Source organism: Larus michahellis, chromosome 5 (genome assembly GCF_964199755.1).
Source record: "Larus michahellis chromosome 5, bLarMic1.1, whole genome shotgun sequence".
Lineage (NCBI taxonomy): Eukaryota > Metazoa > Chordata > Aves > Charadriiformes > Laridae > Larus > Larus michahellis.
Genome location: NC_133900.1, coordinates 7,462,350 through 7,484,826, shown reverse-complemented (window position 1 = coordinate 7,484,826; position 22,477 = coordinate 7,462,350). Strand labels below are relative to the sequence as shown.

General features: G+C 40.7%; 1 protein-coding gene, 1 long non-coding RNA gene and 1 other non-coding gene across 3 annotated transcripts in view; all 3 read left to right on the top strand.

The window, feature by feature from the left end:
• Positions 1-14,163, top strand: part of LOC141743834 (bifunctional heparan sulfate N-deacetylase/N-sulfotransferase 3) — a 65,401-nt gene extending 51,238 nt beyond the window's left edge. The window contains exons 8-14 of the mRNA XM_074588829.1: positions 1,910-2,006; positions 2,868-2,991; positions 6,152-6,326; positions 7,263-7,433; positions 10,744-10,853; positions 11,487-11,589; positions 12,819-14,163. Of these exons, the coding sequence (XP_074444930.1) occupies positions 1,910-2,006; positions 2,868-2,991; positions 6,152-6,326; positions 7,263-7,433; positions 10,744-10,853; positions 11,487-11,589; positions 12,819-12,938 (900 nt within the window). The 3' untranslated portion in view covers positions 12,939-14,163. The remainder of the gene's footprint in view (positions 1-1,909; positions 2,007-2,867; positions 2,992-6,151; positions 6,327-7,262; positions 7,434-10,743; positions 10,854-11,486; positions 11,590-12,818) is intronic.
• A 5,100-nt stretch (positions 14,164-19,263) lies between these two features.
• The window catches only part of LOC141743697 (uncharacterized), a 52,880-nt gene continuing 49,666 nt past the window's right edge, over positions 19,264-22,477 (top strand). The window contains exons 1-2 of the long non-coding RNA XR_012587169.1: positions 19,264-19,547; positions 19,943-20,006. This is a non-coding gene — a long non-coding RNA (uncharacterized LOC141743697). The remainder of the gene's footprint in view (positions 19,548-19,942; positions 20,007-22,477) is intronic.
• On the top strand, positions 19,660-19,790 carry LOC141744281 (small nucleolar RNA SNORA24). Its single transcript, XR_012587392.1, has one exon. It is a non-coding gene; the product is annotated as a small nucleolar RNA SNORA24 (small nucleolar RNA).

Below are 22,477 nucleotides of genomic sequence, written 5' to 3'. Positions count from 1 at the left end.
TTTTGGATTTACTAGTTGGTTCCATAAAACAGCTTACTGAGGCTTCAGTGTATGTGATTTTCTTTTTTTCCCTGTCACTTGAATCTCCATAGAAATGTTGTGAAATTAAGATGTGTAATTAAAATTATCTTTAATTCCTTTTATCTGTGACTTTACTTGCTTTTAGAAAAGTGGAAAGTGCAGGAAAGGCATGTGTTATTTCTCTTCCCCTTTTGGAACGAACAGGAATGAAGCGTTTGACAGAGAGACGCATACGCATATTTTAGCGATTGGCCATTTAAGAAATAAACTTTTTTCCAAGTGTGTGAAGGCATCCAAAAAGAGAAAAGAGCATTAAGACCATGGCTACCTTAATGCTAAAACTGGCGAGCCAAGTAGAGGTAGATCAGCTAGATTAGAAAGTTATTCCCAAACGGCTGAGAGCTGCCCAAGCAATAAGTTTACCAGCGCTTAGTACACTGATGTTATCAACGCTGTTGCTTGATTATCCCACTCTCGTAAGTGAGAAAATTGAAAATATCAGGAACGTGAAGACCTGCTAAGGCTTAAGCCTGCAGTGACCTTGCGGTTGACACGTCTTCAGCCCCTCACCCAGCAGCGCTAAGAGCACAGTCCCTAAAGAGAAACTGCTGCACCAAGCACTGGCCGCCCTCGTGTTCTTTGGGCACACGCTGGCGACAGTTCAGCCAATTCAGTGGGAAGTCTGAGCACTGTAGGTACATATGTCCCTATAGTGATACTATATATCCCAAATACCATCCTTTTGAAGTGACTTGGTAGAAATATTCTAAGGAGCAAATTTTGCTAAACCTAACATTAACAGCGTCTTTAAGCTTGCTTACTCAAATGTTCTCTAGCATTAGATACTGAATTGCCAACTTAGAATCTGAGTATGAGGTTGCAAATTTGGGCTAAAAGATACATACTGAAATTCATGCTGTTATTGAATAAAACATTGGGAGACAGGGGAAGAATGTCAAGAATTTTGCGTAATGTTAAGAGAGGATGAATTTAAAAAATGGAAAATACCCTGTAGCCAAATGACTTGAAAAATTAGAATTAACTTAGAAAAGAGATTTGTAAGTAACAGTGACTAACATATACTGAATGTGGTGTCTCTTGTCTGTAATGCACGTGAATCTGAATACAGTTACATTTTTTAAGCCTAGAAGATTGATAATTACCTTCATCTCGGTGCAGTACTGCCAAACAAGTGTCAAAAACTGTCTGCAAGTAGTGTTTCTAAAACAAATTTAAACTTCTGCAGTTGTAAAGAGGCACACGAAAAAGCAGGATTCAGTATTATGTACTGATTTGAACTGGAGGATCGGATTATGTACTTGTGAATGGAAATCCTTAAATTAGAACTAATTTACTCTTTTGGTTTAAAAACGACAGCATGTATAGGGTGGTAGCTGTTACAATAATGTAAAAAAAAAAAAAGTAATTGGATAACTCATTAGTCTTCCTAAATTCTATGTAATTGATAATTGGTTTTGAATTATTCCCACATCTCAAGTATGTGGGATCAGATGTGCCTTTGGCATAAGTTCGCTGAATATACTGACATTTCGTAGGAGAAATGACCTTGTCCTAAGGTCTGTTGGACAGCTGGGGCAACTATATACATGGAGAATGAAAACCACATTTCTTCAACATACTTGTCTCATTAAAAAAAAAAAACAACCCAACACTTGAGATACGGTTTCTGGCCTGGTTACATTGTGAATACCTTTCTGAATCACTGAAATAGTTCCTTAATACATAACGTGGTTTTCTGCCATAAGGAAAAATAATATTTTCTCGTAAGCATATTTGGTGAAAAATTGGTAATTTATATAAAGATAATTTGAGAAGCTTATCAGGTGTGATTACCGATGCAGTTCTTAGTTGTTCCTCTCCGTTTTAGAATCCCTGTGATGACAAACGGCACAGAGATATCTGGTCTAAAGAAAAAACCTGTGATCGATTACCAAAGTTCTTGGTTGTAGGACCCCAAAAAACTGGTGAGATTTTACTTTATTTCAACAAGATAGGCTATGTGTACGTTCAAATAATTATACCGATTAATCACTTTCTACTCAGATTGCTCTGTGGAGATCTTGATCATCTAATAGCATTTTTTTATTTTCAGTTATCCAACTATAGCTCAGTAATGTAAGTTACAGCAACAGACGGTACACAATGAAAATGCAGGGTTCAGGTGCGTGTCGGATGTTTTTGGCTCTGTGTCAAAATGAGTAACACTTTGATAAAGAGATCAACAAGATAGACAAGGTCTTGTCAAAGCGGGAGGAGGAAAGGACAGCCATTTTTCAAATGGTGTAGATTCTTAACTGCAGGTTCTTGTGTGTCCTGCAAGCGCCTGATTTATAGAAGCTTGTAACTTCACGGCGTTTATTTCAAGTCAAGGAGTTCCTAATGGACAGTTCGAATTCCAAGGTTGCAGTAGTATATAAATTAACCTAATGGTTGATTATTTTTTTTCTGTAATCAGAAAATTGCGTATGTGCTTCCTTTCATCTTCACCAATCCCCAGTAACTACCGAGTGCAAGATTTTTAAATCATTTTTGTGACAGTCTCATAAAAAAAATAATAATTACTTTTAAAACCACAGTTATTAAAAGCGTGTAAAACAGATTTCAGCATTGGCACTCCAATTTCTATGTTAACTGTTTTCAGTTCTTTAAATGTCTTCAATTTAAAATCACAGAAAGCACAGATTTGTAAGTGACATAAATTAGCATCCCCTCACTGAAATTAAATGAAATAAAGCTGGTTTAGTCCACCTGTGGGTATGACCCCCTCAAAAAATGTGTACGTGTGTGTATCTTTTTTTAATCTTGGACTTTTATCCTATTTGCAGGTACCACAGCCTTGTATTTGTTCCTGATCATGCATCCTTCCATCATTAGTAACTCCCCCAGCCCAAAAACCTTTGAGGAGGTACAGTTCTTTAATAGAAATAACTACCACAGGGGGATTGATTGGTAAGATGGGTTATTAGTATAAATATAAAAGTCTATATATTGTGAACAATACAAAAATGACATTACTGTTGGTAATGGTAACTGCTTATATAGAGAGAGGGATAAAAAAATAACCTTCACTGTCTTTCCAAAATGATAAATAAATGCAAGTGAATAACAATCTTCCTGCAGAATATCATACATGCACTAACTTTTGTGAGGATTTCTCATAAATATCTGTATATTAATATATGCAAAACAGTAACAAAATATGTATTTCTGATTACACATGCCTTTGAAATTGGGACAATAATGGTTGCTAGTTTAATATATGGAAGCAAAAATTACGTTCTTGTTGGAAATCTTACTTCTTCAGAGAAAAAAGGTAATATCAGGGAGGGGCGTTTTTTCCTTTACATGGGATTTAGAAATAACAATCAGGTAAAAGAGTGACAGGGAAAGCCCCTCAAAATGTTTTTCAAAGATCAGGTAATTAGGATAACCGTAGTGTCTCTGTAGGGTTAGTAAGTGGTGCTAAAAAAGAGTACGTGTCACTGCTACTATGTGCGCTACGGCGACTGGGGGATCACTGGACGTGGCTGCACCCAGAAGGTCGTTCTTGATTTCTCTGACTTTCAGAAGTGCTGCAGTATAAGGCAGTACAAGATGAAAAGCGGTAACATGCTGTAGTGGATGGGGAGCACCAGTAAAAGATTATTGATATTTTTTCTTGTTTCTTTTTTGCCCCCCAGTTTAAGGGAAAATAGTTTTCTTGCCTTTGACTTTGTATTCATCCGTAAAATTAACAGGGTGAACAGTGTTATACGGTCTTAGTGCAGATACGCTGGACCTAATTTCTTTTTAAGTCACTTAGTTTTTACGGAGTTATAATTGTTGCAGCAGATTCTTATTACAAAGTGTGGTGAGTCCGACACTTATTACAAACAGAGGGATGTCAGCTGAATGACTGGGAATTAGAAAGCTGACTTCTTGCTGTGGAAACTTTTGAAGTCAGAGAAGATGACGCGCAAACGAGGTATAGCAGGTCCACGCTGATGGAGACAGCCTAAGTACAGTGAGCCAGTTCTTCCACAAAATCAATGTTTTCGTGTTGTTAGAAGACTGCTTTGCTGCTTCTCTCATTCCTCCTGCCATATCCTCTTCCCTGACGTGCAGATACAACTTGTCTGCTAGAGCTGTGCCAGATTACCTTCATCTAAACACAGCACTGGTGCGTAAACCTCCCAGTGGTCAGGCTGTATATACAGGTCCATCCTTTTGAGGTTCTGCCTCTATGGCACCCATTTGGTGCTGGTTTGTACCCCTGCGCTACAGGCCCCGCTCACCCCTGCCAGGTTTTCACAGTTAAGTCTTGGATACTCAGAACTACCCGTTGGTGTAGTTGCTTGACTCTTAGATTTGCATTCTGTCTGCCAGACAAATCTCTCAGACCTTCAGTCTGATAGTGTATTTTAATGCTGGCCTGTAATGAGCTTACCAAATGGTAATTAGATACAAGGTCTCCCCTCATTAGTCCATTAATTGGCTAGGATTCTTTCAAGACAAGAGTATTCACAAGTAACAATCGTGTCAATTTCTTTTATGGTTGTGGATACAGCTTTTTCCCAGAGCTGACTCTGACTTAGTCTTTGTCCAGGCTTACATTTAGACCAGGGCTAACTACAGAAGCAGGAAAGGGTTCTTTCAGCCCTTAATAGGGCAGTGCAGCCTTTCGTTCTGTTCGGTTGTCCTCTTATTTCAGCTTTTTTACGTGCAGTCTGTATGTGAGACAAGCAATAGCTATGCAAATTTGTAGCAGAATTTTTGAATGCAGCTTTGAGCATGTTACGCAGGGACCTGCCCATCCGTCAGCCCTTCGCATGACGTCATTTAGGTCTTTCTGATACAAGGCAATCTACCAGCTGCTACTCTTAAGACCTTGAATGAATCCACAACTATTACTGCTCATCTCATGCATAGAAAATTGTCGTCTGAAGGCCAGCCCGCTTCTATTGCACAATTCTGATGACAGGTATCCATTCGTGTGCCAAAGAGGCACAAAACAGCAGCTTGACGATGTCGGCTTATGTATACATAAAAGTCGCTCACAAGAATTAACTTCTCAGAATCGGGTGTCACAGAGTTCAGTTTCTTTAAACCACTGTAGATTCCTTCCATTTCTCTAAGTACCTTGTAATCGGTGCCTCCGTGCTCATCATTATCTTGTGAGATCCGTGTCCTGAAGGAAACTGCACGTGCACCAGACAGTTCCATCCCACCGAGTCTTCTGGCCTTGACTGCAATGGTCACAATTTCAAAGCCAACAAGAGCACCTCATTTGCATTAGAGGTAGCTCACTTCTATGAATAGAACAAAGTCTAAGCACTGGAAGAAATGTCAGTCCCTGAGCATGATCTTCAGAAGAGTTTGGTTTAAATGACATTAATTTTATCAATGTAGAGTTTAACTGAAAAATCAAGACCAACATTTCCCATTTATTCTTTTCCCCAACAATAACGAAAAGTGGTCTGAGGGCCATGGATAAAGAAGGCTGTATGTGACATAGAATTCTGCTGGAAATTAACTGCAACTTCATAAGGGATGAGGAAAGTTCACAAAACTAGAAGTAATACAACCCACGTTGCCACAAAAATGTGACTCGTAGAACAATAAGTGAAAGATGCTGTTGCTGCTTAGAAGCCTTTCACCTGATGAAGCTGTGGGGGATTTTTTCAGTGCATCTTCCCCACATAAACAAGCTCTTTTCTCTTTCGAGTAAAAGCGATTCTGATATTGAGTATCTTTTTCTTAGGTATTGCACTGTAATTAATGTCAGCAAAAGGCCAAATTTGGAAAACTCATTTTCTGCTTTTGACATTGATAGGAGTTTTCTTTCTGACTGAAAAGTGAGAATTCGCTAATTTTAAGAAGTTACATGAATGTCATAACGTTTTCATCCAGTTACCAAAAAATAGCTGCAATGTCTAATTATATGTAGTGAGAAGAAGAAAGCTAGAACCAACTAAAATATGATCAAAACTATAATGTAAACGTCTGTTTGTTTTTATTTGGCAATTAGGCTATTATTTTAATTGATTATTCTAGAATAAAATATACTTAACAGATTTGTCAACCTTTGTGTGACTTTTAAGTAATTCGGAGAATGATGTTGCTTTCCTAGGTACATGGATTTCTTCCCCACCCCTTCTAATGTCACAACTGACTTCCTCTTTGAGAAAAGCGCCAACTATTTCCATTCTGAGGAAGCTCCCAAGCGAGCTGCTTCCCTCATCCCCAAGGCCAAGATCATCACCATCCTTATTGACCCATCCGATCGGGCGTACTCCTGGTATCAGGTATGCACTTTGAAGAACACGGGCAGGCGCAAATCAAGGTTTCCACCTTGAATCCTCTGTGTATGTCCTTTCAGTATCTATGTATATAAAGGGGTTGGATAATACAGGCTTTCATTTGTCAGTCAGTGCACCATATGTGGGCTGAGGTATCTGTCAGTGTAAACCTGGAAATCTTTCAAGGGTTTAAATACCACAAACCACCTCTTAAAAAGTCATTGCAAAATACAAAATAGATTAGGAAATTTTTGTTCTTCTGGTCTGCAGACTTGAGCAGCACTTTGGCAAAATAAAGGTATTATAAAAAAATAAAGATATTGGAAAAATAGATATATTTTGTAAAGTATAAAATTCCTGAGACCAAAGAGAAAAAAGATCTTAGAACTTCTGTGACATGTTTTACATTATTTTTTGGTGAGAAGTAATCATAGCCCTGAGTCTGATCGCATAGGTTACCCTGCTTTGGACAGGAGGCTTGACCAGAAACTGGCTGAGATCCTTTCTGACCTGCGTTATCTAATGATCCTCACAAATACCCCTGTTCAGATTTGCTTTTCTGAGTATTTACCTTGTGTAAGCTAGAAAAAGAAAATATGAAAATACTAGAAGCAGAGCTTCTTCGTCTTTGTGTTTATTATGCCCGATTCATTTGTACAAAACCTGCCACTCAGTTTATTGAAAGTAAACATTTATGTATTCTGCTTTGTCTAGCTTCTGATTTCTTTTGAAACAAACGATATTTATTGATACAAACAGTTTATCCCGGCATTTTCAATTAATTAATACAGATGAGGACTTCTTAACTTTAAGTTACTTTTAATGTAAATAATCACTCTTGCTCAGGTCAGTAAGGCCAGGTCAGTAAGAACAACCAGTTCTGTCTTTATTTTCCCAACTTTTGTGGTGTGTAAAGTTCCAGCAGTGTAACTTCTTTTACAGCATCAGCGATCACATGAAGATCCTGCAGCTCTAAAATTCAGCTTCTATCAGGTGATCACAGCTGGACCTCGAGCCCCATCTGAGCTTAGAGCTCTCCAAAAGAGATGCCTAGCACCTGGATGGTATGCTACCCATATTGAAAGATGGCTAACTTACTTCCCACCTTATCAGGTGAATAAAACTGTGACTTGACACCCTCATCTTTATATATATAATATCCTAAAAGATTACCTTTCTGGAAGTCTTGTCTACTGAATGCTGATCCTCAGGGATATCCTAGATATACTAGAGCGTGTTTTGAGACATTGATTGTGATTCTTCATAGCCATCTGAAGAATCAGTTGGTTGACGTTGCATTGTCATGTCTTAGCACCTTACAGCTGGGAGCTTCTTCTGCAAAACAAATCATAACAATAGTCTGGAAGCCCGAAGAAATGTCACTGCTGCTCGTTGAACTCTCTTGTACCCTGAACTGCCTTTAACTTCCAGCTGGTTTTCATTTGCTCATGCTTTCATCACTCTTTGTCAGTAATGTTGAGGAAGAGAGAACCAGGCAGGGAGTGCTTTGTGGTCTCTTTAATATCAGATGGTCCATCAGGGTTCCCAAAGGAAAACCAGAAGGAAAATAAAGGGAAGCTGCTCAATAATACTTCTGTCTACTCTGAGTGGTAGCAAGTATCAACAAGCATCAAGGGATGTCAGCTGGGATATTGCCCTCCCTGCATGGGTTTAGAAGAGTTTTGGTGTCTGAACACTTCGAGGTGTAAAAATTATCTTTTCCATCTGAAATGGGGATTACCACGTGGAAATGGATGTGACCATGTAGGTTTCAGTACAGGTGGCACATAAGCAACCTGAAAACTGGATCTCCCCGCAAGCTTCTGTTGGCATATAACATAGAAATCATTAGCCACCTTGTGGCCCTGTGTAAGATCAAGCCTCAAAAGACGCATGTCCTGAGCAAGACCGGGCAGACAATACCACACGATGAGTATCTCCTTGGTAGATTTATTTCAGGAATGGATTTTTTTTGACATTAGCAGTATGCCTGGCAATGCTCCCCACCCAACATTTAAAAATTACTTTAGTTGAGGGAGGTTGGCTGCAATCTGAACCTTCTGTTTATCCAGGACTCGCTTAGCTGAGACAAGTTGGCTGGAGTCTGCACCTTCTGTTTTCCCAGAGTGTGCCAAGGAAGCTCTGATGCATCTAGTTGGTGTTATTCTCCACATAGTGTCTTTTGGGCCAGCCTTGCAGACTTCATGAGATACACAATACAAAAAGAGCTCTCACCCAGACTAGCTAAGGCTATCTGTAATTTTTCATGCTATATAAATTTGGGGTTCTCTACACGCGTGACTGAATTGAAGTTTTCATGTCCATTATGAAGTCAGTGGGCATACAGTAAGTGGTAGAAGTAGGAATAGTTAAGGTTTCCCTTTTCATTAGAAAAGTGGTAACAGCACATTTGTCTTACGTGGTAAGAATTTGCAACTCTCAAAGTACTTTGCAAATTTGGGGTTCAGATGTTTAGAATTTTGATTGACTTATTATCTCGTAAGTCATACAAAAAGTCCTCTTTTGTCTGGCAACCAAGACAGATCTCTTAAGTTAATTTCCCACCTATAACTCATTGCTTCAACGCAGTCATACAGAAGAAAAGAGGACCTAGCATGACAAACTCCCTCATGAGCCCGAAAGGTATGCTCGTGCACCAGCCCCATAGGACATCAAGCTGATTTTGCAGCAGCCATCGTTAAATGTCCAGTCTGAAGCTGAAGGACTCAGGCTATTTCTAAGCTGTTCTCTTCTCCAAACTCTCTCTTGCTCCTCTCCCACCACAGTGACTTTTGGACACCAAGTAACTCATGTATAGTGGGAGAGCAGGGATTTAAACAATCTCTTCATCTGTCAGCAATATGACAGTAAAGTGATCAGTACGCTGTAGAGTGACTCGAAATACTTCATTGGTAGTATTTTCATTATATATGAAGCTATCTACTTTGTAAAAATGACACTATTTATTTTTTCCACCTGACCAACAAATGAAATGCCTTAGATTTTGAGGAATTTTGTGAAATTACATCTTCCTGAGATCAGGATATGAATCAATCAGTACAAGTAAGGAAAAATTTTGCCTCATTTCCTTACAACCCCCCTAAAGAGGGAGCGTTTTTTGTTACCTGCTCCCTGGGAATTTAAGGAATTGGAATGAATTTCCACTGGTAAAACTTCTTCTTACATGTCTCTTTTGCGGTGGCAAAAGTGGGAATGGCACAGATACTTCTCTCTACATGTGTTTTTAATAGTGAAGGAAAAAGCCCTCAATCCTTTTCATTCAGATGGAAATATACCCCATTTGGGATGTTTTTTGACCTTGGTGCTATGGAGCACGTAAGGCCTATTTTCAAAGCTAATGTCTTAGGAAAGCAGAAGGTTCATTTTTGGACTCAAGCAGTCATCATGCATCTGATTGCAAAGACTTCTAAATGAGCTAGATACTTTCTGAACAGCCTGATACTTCCACTAATCCCCATCTCTAAATCTACATGCCATATATGGGTAATTCCAAAGACCGATCTTTCAAAAGAAAAGACACTTTCTCACTTTTGATTATGCTCTGAAACCTCATAGTCTCACAAACCTTAAGTTTCATCCAGTCCTGGAAGCAATTTGGGACCTTGCTTCTCTTCCAACAGTCACAAAGACCCAAACTTGCCGCACCATCGGTGGGTCATTTGGGCACGATACCACATCTAATAAAATTCTCAGGTCTGTTTCCACGAAGATTCACCTCCAGGTAAAAGAGTGGCCCTGGCTAAGTAGCCTACTGTGAGTGTGTATATGGTCAAGCAGTTGAAAAGAAGAAAAAGAGATTACCTACCTGCTCCTGGCTTGCTTAGAGACGTGTTGCACATTCTGTGTCTATCTGCATCCCTGCCTTAACGTCCTCGTAACATCTGCCTTTATTCAAATTCTCAGAGAAGTTTTTTTTCCACACGGTGATGTATTGTTGTATGGGTTTAGAAGTAAGGCATTTCACCTAACACCTACCTTCTGGTGTCTGTCTTTCTGGTCATTTCCAGTGACAAGCTTTTAAACATTGCTGTAACATACGCGTGCACTTGTTTTTGTCTATGGGAATTATAGGTTATTTCTCTAGACATTAATACCTTTTTTTCTTGGCTAGACAAACCTCACTTGGTTTCCTGACGACATTTCTTATCTTTCTAGATCCTTCGCTGCTATTTCTCTGTTGTCAGAGCAGCTTCCAATTTAATATCTTTTCAGATTTAACTAACATGCCATTTACCCTGCTCCCAGGTCATTAATGATGATGACAATTAAAACTGAATCAGTTATCATTCTCTGGGGCAGTACTCTCCATGTAATGAATGAGTTTGACAGAGGTGGAATTTTCAGTTTGAAGCTCGAAATAATGGCTTTTAAATTAAACTTCCATTTATTTTATTTGTTGTAGTTGCTAATTATTGATGGACAGCAGCTAAGAACAGATCCATCTACCGTAATGGATGAAGTACAGAAATTTCTGGGAGTCTCTCCTCATTATAATTACTCTGAAGCCCTGACGTGAGTTAATTTAATCATCATTTTCACATGTTCCTGCATGCCTAAAATACCAGTTAGTCTGCAAGTAGGCTTACTGCAAGATAAAGCCTCTCGAACTTCTCCTTTGAGCTGTCAGTGGGATGTATTCTTCAATGTCTGCAAAGAACACATTTCAGGGTTAGATTTTCTGTGAATCATCCCCTGAGCCACTCAATGTGGAGCTTGGCTGTTACAGAAGCAGACGTCTGACAAACAGGCAAAGTAAGCATTGCTTTATGAGAACTGCATATGAATTTTGGATGAATTGAAAGGAGTTTTATTTCCGTAAGCGGAACATGGAATGCTGGCCTGCATAAACAGAAAGGAAAAAGAATTAGTTTCTCTTTATTTTTGACATTAGCTGCAAGACAGATTCACTGGTATCAGCCAGGAATGTAGCATCCGCTCTGTACATCATAAATACAAATCTTGTGGATTCTGACAGTTAGATTTGGTTAAAATATGTTTGTTAAAATATTAACAAATTAAAGTTGTGAACAAATGAAGTTAAAATATGACTGATAACCTTAGGTTTACTCTTTTGAGTCTAACTTGGGAGATGGATCCTCCTTGCAGTAATCTCACAGCCTTTACTCTGCAAAATATTTGTTTCAGGTTCGATTCACATAAAGGTTTCTGGTGTCAGCTCCTGGAAGAAGGAAAAACAAAGTGTCTTGGCAAGAGCAAAGGTAGAAAATACCCTCCTATGGATTCTGAGGTAAGCCGTTATCCTCATTGGCATTATACAGGGATTCAGTTGCCACAGATGGGACACCATACAGGCAAAATCATGAGAAGGGAGAGAATACAAAATGAAGTAGACGGTAATTATTTTACTACCTTTCCCTACAAATTAAACATTTAAGATAGCTGTGGGATGCATGGACTTTTTCAATTCTTTATTTCAAATGTGAAGAGTTTAAGTCATTTGAAAAAACAACTTTTAAAACTCGGCACCTCTTAGAAAAATAAACTTGGCACCCCTGAAATTCCCTGGTAAAATTCACTTGGAAACCTCTCCCCTTTGCCTAAGTGACGTAAGCAGCAGAGGGCCCACAGCGCATGTTTTTTTTCTCAGTCATGATCAAATATGTGTGTTTGTGTCTGGTCCCTTGTCTTTGAGAGTACTTAGGTTATGACAAGTAATGCAAACTCTCATATAATCCAGTTTTAAGAGAGGTTCTGTTTCTATGAACGTTATAAATACTTTCCCCAGACAAATGCTCAAATGAAGACATTTCCTTCAGATCAAATGCTGCAGCCTGTACGCAAGGGCAGTTTAGTCTCCCATTCTAGCCCTAACTTGTGTTTATTCTGTCCCGTATTCCCATTTCATTTAGCCTGACTAAGATGCAAATCAAAATTACAGTTTGAACAGCAGTCAGTACTAATGTGGCAAGTAAGCCAGGATTTTTTTTCTCAGAGTACTTAAATTATAAATAACTTTATATCAATAGAATCATCCTGATATAAAATCATTGGGTGAGAAGGCTTTTGGCTAGAGATAAGACAGAACTGTGTTTGTTTATTGTTGTATTTTTCAACTCTAAATACTTCTGAAAATGGGGTTACTAGTGGATACATGCCTACATGCAAGGATATTTTAGAAGCTTTGGTTTCAATGTCACTGCAGTAAATTTAAAGTAACCGCATACATTTCAGCGCGATTCTTAATTTACGTGACTACCTGAGAGTAGAATCAGATCCTTTGGTTTGATTTTAGTGTTCATTTTAGACAACCTTTGTTTCTCTTGAAATTGCCTTTTACAGTTCAGCTCCTAACTGAAGAGCTTAACCTTGCATGCAGTAGATAGCATAAAACTATATAAATTGCGTAAGAGAAAGTAAAGTTTTGACACGGGTAAAACAAACTTTGCAACCTAGAATTCACAGCAACTGCAGTACAGCATTTTATTAAATAAAAATATCTCCTTTTGTATCCATCAGTGCAGGGCTTTTCTGTCAAGCTACTATAGAGATCACAACGTGGAACTGTCAAAACTGCTACATAAACTGGGACAACCCCTGCCATCGTGGCTGAGACAGGAGCTACAGAAAGTAAGATAGCACTGGAAAAAGGCTTTTTGAAATCTCTCTTCCACACTTCGGTCGTCATACCTAAAGTCTCCGGTATCTACCAGAAGGTCTTGTAAGATATACCTCTTCAAAAAAAGATAGAGATTATTTCCATATGCTGGCATGTGGATTGTGAAAATACATGAGTTTCGTAGAGCTCCGGTGGGCCAAATCTTTCTCATAAACGTTTCTGGGCCTGTGGACTTGTGGGCTACTGTGCACATATGTGGAAATTATTTGCAACTGGTGTAAGCTTCAGAGATACATGACCTGTCCAATTTCACAGTAAATATTCACATTTTTATATATCAGTTTGTGTCTCATATAGGTTTTGTAGCCCATTGTTAGACCAGTGACAGTTTTTCATACTATTTGATTATTGTCTTGCATAAAATCAGAAAACTTAATGTAGCACAAAATTCCAAGTGTACTTCTGCCTTTGGAATCAGCTTGCTAATACCCAAAATATATACTAACAAAGGTGAGAAGTACGGTTATCATACATGATTTAGCTGTGCACAGCAACAAAACACGTGGAGCAAAATCTGGAAGCCACAGGCAAAAGCAGTGTAGAAAACACACACACACCCACACCCACACACACACACACCCACACACACACCCCATTACATATTACTATAGCCCGTAACAAGAAACACAGTGTGGTAAGGGCCTTTGTCCATAATTACTATGTCTGATTTTGTACTGACTGAAATGGCAAAATAGCCGTTCTGTGAACAGAAATTTAATTGGACATGTAAAGCACAAAAGTTGCAGTATAATTCTGCTGAGCAGTGTTACACTTCAGCAGTTGTGAACCAAACTGAAGCAGTGCGATGAGCAGGCTTTCACCCCTGGCTTCTATGGGCTGCCAGATCTGGATACTGCACTCTGGGCTTACGTTGCTGTGAATCGGGAGTGATTCCACTGAAATTAATTAAAAACTCATAAAAAGCAGAAACGGATTGCCTTAACTTGCACCACAATTTTTTCCTTAATTTATTTGCCTTCGGTCTATGCTTTGTGTATTCCGAGATCCCTCAACCTGATCAAAATTGTAGCAACTTTCAGTAACCTTCAGTTTACATCAACTGCAAAAATCTAGCAGATTTCCAGGTTAAAATACTGGTTTTAGTTCCAGACTTTTAAAACATTGTTGGTATTAAATATTGGGAAAAAAATAAACACAATGTGTAAACGTGGTAGAAAATTACTCTCTAATCATGGAAATCGCAAATATCCAGCCTTACGCTTATGTGATACATTTCAATGATACATCTCACGATGCATCAGTTTAGATGTGAGATAAAGTTTAATTAATAGTACTTAAAAGTCAAGAAAGATCAACGAAGGCTTCAGCTGGGTATGGCTTTAATGCTTCTCCACTGAACTTTGGCTCTGAGTGTTTCTAAAGGCATGAAGAGGCAGTGAAAACAAGAGAGAACTACAGGACTAAATGCAATGCTTTTTACAGTAGCTCTATAATGTTATCATAATTTGTTTTAGGATGAATAGTTACAAATATGCATCAAATGGTGGAAAAACTTTATATGTCTCAGTGCTGTTTTACGACATTTATGTAATCATATAATTTAAATTCCAAGGTAATGGAATGGAAACCAGTTCTGTTATTCCCTAAGTAGAAAAAACAGATGTTGAGATCCTTACTGTACCTCTAACTGGTATTCTTTATTATTTATTGATTTTGTCTATGTAATACGTGGTTTTGATAGGCCTGTAAAGAAAAAATCTAGACAAATTCGCTGTATATAAAAATATTCTTTACGCAGCACATTTTTGCTAAGGGAGTATGCATGATTAATGATGAGGACCTACTAGAGTAGACATTTTTTAAGATGAACATCTTTATTATTTATTAGACAGAATGAGAATTTTCATTTCACTTTAAATATTCACTGTCATACAGATTTGTCCCAAAAGCTGACTTGTCTTAAAATACTTCTTATTTGATAAAAGAAACACTCTGGATTCTGAACATCCGTAAAAGCAAATACTCTGCATGCTATGGACAGCTCATGCATCCTGCAAGCATCTATATGGATTTGTTACAACTGAATTGAATAACTGGAGAAATACCCGGGGTTTTCATCCTGGCGTGACTGGTTTTACCCTTGATATAACCTGATGTAATATCACTCAAACATTTTTCAAAACATCCCCAGGGATCGCATGAAGCTCCTGTTTTGTGCACTGCTGCCTCAGTTACTCCATGTTCTTCAGTGCAGCAATTATAAAATAGAAGAAAACAGGAAAAACCTTGTGCGGTATCGAGTGCCTGAAGCTTTCATGGTGAGAGGACCCTCTGCACACAAATTGAGTGCCTCCTACATGGAGGAGGAATGGCCTTCAGCCAGATCCATAGTTCATTCTTTTCAACAGCTCCCTTTCTGCCTTCTTTCTCTGGGAAATCAAGGCCCCACAGAACGACAGTGAGTGGGCAAAGGAGAGAGTGGCGACGGGGACATGCACATCAGTTGCGTCGTCCCTCCAGAAATTTTACAGCAGCCAAGGTGACATGTCTCAGATCTGTGGACTACTGTGAAGTCCTCTCTGAGGCATGGTAAGGAGCCCCCTACAACTGGTGGTCTGGTAAAACAGCCCAACTGCAGTCGTCATGTGGCACTGGGAGGATAAGCCCCCCCACATGCACGGCCTTGGCCTTGGGTGGACTAGGCTTGATTTGGCAGCTAAACTCTAAGCCCAGCCTTCAGGAAGGGCATAGTGACTCTCAGGTCCTGATGAGGAACTCGTGTGGTCCCAGTGCCCTTCCTAAGGGAGTGAACTGGGAACAAAACGAATGAGTTCCTAGGGAAATCTGGATTCCTGGGGAAACTGCCTGAGTCGATGCTGTGAACAAGGTAGCGTCTCCTGGAACCGTGCACCTGAAAGGGCGTGATCTAGAATCTGCCTAAGTCCGAGCGGCTGTTGAGATGCAGCTGTTAAGCACTAGCGTCTTTAGAAAAGGTGCTGCGGGCTTAGCTGCTTGTACGCCAGGCACCAAAGCAGTGGAGAAGTTAACGGCGAACTGCTGGTGCTCCCTGCAGTTTGGGATTTCTCATGTTTGCTTATTACTTGTTTATACAAAGATGGTATTGAAGCCATTTTTAATTTTTTTTTTTCTGCAGAACTATTCTATTTAAACACGTTCTTACGTTTAATGGGAGACTTTATAAAACAGAATGACTTTTAATGTGCAGTCAGCTTGGTGAAGAATGAGGAGCCTGAGCAAAGCGTGCAGACAGCAGGTAGATGTGTTATTCCCCAAATCATAGGATGCACATGAGTACAGCTGAGTAAGCAAGTCGTGCAACAGGAATTACCTGACAAAGTTTGACCTCTTCTATTCACAGCTTACCTACAGTGTTAATTTCCAGAAATAGGCTGTCAGTATTAACACTCTAAAATATACTGATTCATTACAACAAATTTATATTTGCTAGTCAAAGTCAGATATTTTATAGTGGTTGGTGACACAGCCACGGTTTCTGTTCCCCTAGTAGATAACTGCACAAGCAATTTCTTTAACAAATGCTTGTTTATGTGAGCTTTACCTTTATTTTCATAAATACGATTCTGAAATTTGCTTTCTGCTGACATCCATGCCATTAAAAATCAATGTGTGATTATGAGCGTAAAGTGACCGTTAGGGGGGGTGTAAAGACGGAGCCTGATATGAAATCAATTAGTTATTTGAGCAAACATTCTGAAAATACTGTGATATTTTCCCAGTTCTACTTGTGCAGAAAGAAGTAAGTTTCAATGATTTGCAGACTATCTTGTACAGAATATCCTTTTTCATTGCTTAAAAATGTGAAACTTCCTCAGGAAGAAATTAAATAGATATTTCAGTGTTTATAGATGTAATACTCTTGTCATTCACATTGAATGAAAATTGCTGGAAACATTTTTCTCAAAGTTTTTTAAAATAAAAAATAGATATTATTCTGATAGTGGCATGGTATCTGAAGTGCAACAATAAACTCTGATAAGAAAATGTAGTGCTGTGTGGAAGTGATTTTTGTGTTCACAAAAGTTGTGCTTTTCCAGGTTTGTTAGCCGCTATTGCAGCTTGACACTGAGCTACAACACAGTCCAGGAGCAGGGGAGCAGCAGGAAATGTTTTCAGAAATGAAAAATATTGCGTACTCTCTCTGTGAGTGAATATCGCTGCTTTATGCAGCTGCTCGTTTTACTGCTTTTCCTTCCCGCTTACTTTTTGTTTCTTGTGCCAGAAATTGCTAATGTGTTGTAGAAACCCTTCCAGAGCTTGCTATTTTTAAGATAACAAGCAGACTTTATTCAAATTACTTGCCTTGGGGATTCAATAGTTGTGCCAATGCATCAGCCCACACAGACATGAGAAAACCTTTCATAGGAGAAACCTCTAAAGATGATATGAGTGTCCAAAGGAGAATTCACTGTTACCAACAAATTCAGCACAGAATAGAAAAGTATACTATCTGGCTGGGCAAAAGCTGAGATAGAATCATCTCTATAGAGATGCAGAAGACAGGAAACCTGTGTTAACAAAATACGTTGTTCATTACCGAGAAATGATGCGACCTGTGTTTAGAAGTCTAAGCTTCTTTTGTGATACCCCTCTCTATAATCTCTTAGGAATAACAAAAGTGGAACAGTGAAGTAATAACAGAAAGGTACTAAGCAAAGGGAAAAGATCCTTGCCTGACCTCTCTCTCCAATTTATCTGCTTTCATTTAATGTTTCTTTTCAGTTCTTCCAATCCCAAAATTCTTAGAGCTCAAAGGCACAAGGCACCTTTTTGTCTCTGTGGACCACATGGATGAAGAAAACACAACAGTCAGTTATCAAAGGACAAATCACAGGACCAGGAAAGTAATTAACAGCTGAAACCAGGGGCTAGGGAAACGTGAATGGAGCAGGAATTTAGACAAATCAAGGGGGGTACATTTGAAAAGCATATAGTGAGCTTGACTCTCACCACTCTGTTTTCTGTCAGGTTGCTTCTTTCTTTCTTTTTTAATACAGTATTTTCTTTCTTCGTTTCCCTTTTTCTGTTCTGAACCTCTCTTTCTCTTGAGAAATTCAGATGGGAAATAAGGCTCCTGTACTTTTAATTGCTGAAATGTGTGTCTGCCTAGGAGAGCCCACTATCGGAGCTGTTGCAAAAGGTATGACACAGAAATAGCCTAGTTCAACAGTGACATAGGCCTTGGTTCGGGATTACTACTTTAAATCCTATCACCTGTGTTATGCAGATCAGAAAAATGGGCCTTTTTTGGCTGAAAAGAAATCTTACCGTTGTCTCCTCAGTTATCTCAAGACTGTCTGTCCTATTACGTCTCCCAGTAAAGCTCCTTTCTTCAGCTAAATTCTGAACAGATTTACTCGCGTACAAAAAAAAAAGCCCAAACAAAAACAAAACAGAAAATACTTTTTTGCATAACTTTGTATACAAACACAGTACATACATTTTAGTTACAGAACTCTGGAAGGACAATATTGTGAGCTAAAGGCCAGCTCTTCTATGCAGGTGACAAGAGTGGAAATAAAATTCCTGAACACGAACGGTGCAAGGTCGGAACAGCTGAGACTTAGCCGATGGCGCGGGTGGGACCGGCGGCAGGGCTGCAGTTCGTCTCCGCACTTTCCTACAATCCTTGCAGCAGTTTCTTGATATCACAACGCTGCCCGATAGTCATAAATTTGAAGCAGCGTCACCATTGTCTGAAAACGACGAAAAACACTCAACAGCTATGCCTTAAATAATTTCCTATCTTTTTCAGAGGAAAAAAAGGTAATGAATATGGGGCTTCCTGCGCTGCACCCGTCATGGCTTCCAGCCTCTCCAAGAACCTCCTTGACAATTCAAATACAAAGTCCTCTGTAGCTGACTGAGCCAGCGTTTCAGTCCCCTGGTGTGTCAGTTGCCTGGCGTCTGGCCTGCAAAGGCCAAAATCGCCTGCCTCGTCCTTCCAGCGCGCCCGTGCACAGAATACGAGCTCACCTTTGAGGTGAGAAGCCGCCTGTGCCCGGCCTTTAAAAAACTGCCCCTCCCTGCACCGAAGGGACTGTAAAAATGCTTATATTGGGATGCTGTGGTGTAAAAGGCGTGGTAACTGGGGGAGCTTTAGGCTTGACGTGAGGAACCGCGTCTTTACCGAGAGGGCGGTCGGTGGCCGCACCAGCCGGAACGCCCGGTCCCGAACCCGCGGACCCGCGACCGCTGCCCCGCCCACCGCCCCGCCCACTCCGCGCGCAGGGGGGGGGCTGCCCCTCCCACCCCGTGGGTGGAGCCCCCGCCCCGGCAGCGCCCAGTTCCTGGCGGTGCGCGCGGCGGCGGCTGCGTAGGGAGATCTCTCAGAGCTGTTGGCGGCGGTTGGCGGGCGCGCGGGGCGGCCGTTGGCGCTGAGGCGGCGGCCGTTGGCGGGCGCGCGGGGCGGCCGTTGGCGCTGAGGCGGCGGCTGTTGGCTCTGAGGCGGCGGGCCGAGGGCCGGGGAGGCGTGAGGCACCGCGGCGCTATCCTGTGCACAGGCGCGGTTGGTCGAGCCCCAGCGGAGCGGAGCAGCCGCGGCGGAGGAGCGGAGGGTGGGCGCCGAGGTGAGGTGAAGGGTGGGCCGGAGGCGTTAGGCGGCGGCGGGGCCCGGGCCGGGGGCAGGGAGGGAGGGAGGGAAAATGGCGGCCGCCACGTGGCGGACGGTGAGGACGGGTGATCCATGACTCCATGGGGGCTGCCGACCGTGGCTGTCTCCCTTCCTAGGCATGGAAGAGCAGTTCCTTGCTAATTGGCAAAACTTTTACCCTTTTGTGGGCATTAGTCGTTGACTGTGGCAAGTAACAGGACGAGTCAGCCGAGGTGTGCAGCGCCGCGGGATTGGCCGCCTCACCCCTTTTGTGTTTTTGTTTGGTTTTCTACCTTTTTTTTGTTTTAATAAGTGGTTAGAGGCTAGTTTTTAAACGTATTTCTTTTTTTTTTTTTCTTCTTGGGAGCGCAGAAGCTGAAAGTCCTGAGACGCATCTATTGCCGTTGAAGATCCTCTGCTCCACAAACGTGACTGGGTACGTGTTACGTAATAAGCTGTGAGAGAAGTCAGGGTTTGGGCGGGAATAATACTGATTTGATAACTTATGTTTAGCGACTAAACTACTGATATTTGTTTGTGGAAATCGAGGTATAGGCTTGGTGTTTTGGTTTTAAGGCATGCATCGTTCGCGTGTGTGTTTTATTGACAGAAAAAAATAACCAAGTGCGTAAGTTAGTCTGACTAAGAAGAATTGGGTTTGGGTGTAGTTGTATTACATCTACTAGGAATACTGGATTATGATAAAACGTGTGTTGCCAGAACTTTGCCTGCCAAGCTGAAGGCATCCGAATCCACGTATTTCTCAGGGATGCCTGTGCGAGAGGAATATCTTTCTTCATAAACGCGTTTTTGATTTCATGAAGTGAGTACTAAGTAATCTGAAACTGCAGGAGCAGAGGGAGGTGTCAAGTTGATACTAATAGTTTTGTTTCAGTGCAGTGCACAACTCCTAGGAGGGCATCATACTGTTCAGTGGTGTTTGCTGTCTTGTATGTGTTTTCTGGTAGCAATATTAAACTGCCTCAAACTTGTTTTTACAGGGGAAAAACACTCTTGAGTTGTGATGACAGAAGAAGATGGGGCTAAATATCTACATGTGAATTCTGTGTGTAGCTGTGACTAAACTTTAATTTTTACTTAGGGTAGGATGGATCTGTCTAATCTTCTGGAATTGATGCCTTTTGCATGCCGTAGTATTTCTGGTTATCAGGCAGGGCTGGCAAAAGTTAATTCTAGGCTAGGTCTTAAATCTTGCTTTAGTCTTAACAAAATGAGCTTTTTTAAACAACGTTCAGACTTGGAGCCTGGATGAGGTGTTATGCAGTCCATCTATCGTCTTTACAAAGCGGGTCTGGAACATAGCTTGCTGTGCCTAAAATTAGCCTTGACTACTTCTATACAAGTATGTAGACTAGCTCATTTTGTGCTGCTTTCCCGGATCCTCTGCTGCTCCTGTCTTTGGGCTGTCACCAAGTCTTAAGCAATTCTAATAATGCTCTTCGTAGTTTAGTGGCTGTGCTGCACTCCGCCACGTGGCTGACCATACTGCAGGATTACTAAAGCTGATGACGTGCACCTTCAGTGGTGGCTCTTCTGTTAAAGTGTGTTAGAAAGGTGGTTGCAAGGAGTGTACGTGAACTGCATAAGCTGAAGGTAAGTCTGTGAAGTCTAGAAAATGAATGTGAAATTTACAATTATATTTTTATTATATGTGACAATGTAAAGCATTCAAATGTATGAACAAGTTAATAAAGATACATCAATTTTCACTGAAGTGTCGCTTCTTCCTTACAAGACTTACTAATAACCAAGACTAGACCTGTATGTGTTACTTGAAAGTACTGATACATGCCAGATCTGCCTTTAGTGGGGATACAGCTTTGGGCCTTATATTTGTGACTCTGGTTTCAGGGCAGAGCAGTGACTGTGGTTGATGCCTTGTCTGGGTGCTGTTCCAGAAGTCACAGGGTTTTAATGAGAGGTTACTGCTACAGGGGAGAAACAGTGACTTGGAATGTAGCTGCTGCTTCCATTTCAGTTGCTGAAGGATCTTTTATTTAATCCATATTCAAGAAAGGAATATATGGAGCCTCAGCAGATGGTGAATCATTGCAGAATCGGACAAGATACATGTTTTACTTAAATTTGCTATCGTAGCTAATACCACCTGTGCTGGCACAATCTTTTGTGGAATATTTTCCAGTTAATAAGGAATTTTTTTGCAAATCATTGCAAACTGAGAAGTTACGGGGAAAGGAGGTCTTTGAAAGGACTGGGAAGCAAAATCTGTGAAGCTAGAACTGAGATCAGTAGGCAGTGCAATTACTGCTAAGTAGTTGCCAGCTGAAGCAGGGGGAGATTCCTATTTGAAGTGGATGGGGGCGGAACTGTGGACTTCAGTTACAACATGGATTAGATCTGAGGAAATGACTTCCGATGGTCATGTTAGTCACACTTTGGACTAGGTTGGTAGGGAGATTAGGGAACTGTCATGGGAAACTTGGTTGGCTTTTTTTTTTAAGGCATGTATGTTTCCTGCCATTGCCGAAGCATGGGTGAATGTATATTCTGTGTGGAGCTATAATAAGTGGTACTACACCTGTTTAGTGGTGGTGTGTGATTACTCTTTGCTTTAAACAGCTCTGCCTACAACCCTATCATATCACATCTTTACTGCTTAGGATTCCAAGTTTGTGGCTGCCAGGCCTGGTAGGCAAGAGCGATGCATGCATACTGTGAATTTACTTTTCTCCAAAAAAAGTGGACTTCTATAGTAACCTCAGTGCTTTCAGAAAATAAGTTAACACGTGTAAGGGCAGTTACTTGCTTATCTTACATGAGAAAATGCTAGGCAGACTGTGGCCAGCAGAGAGCTGCCACTATCCCAGGGACAAGGTGTGGGTGGGAAAGTGCTACCACTGTACAGTTGCTGTTCCGGCAGGCACC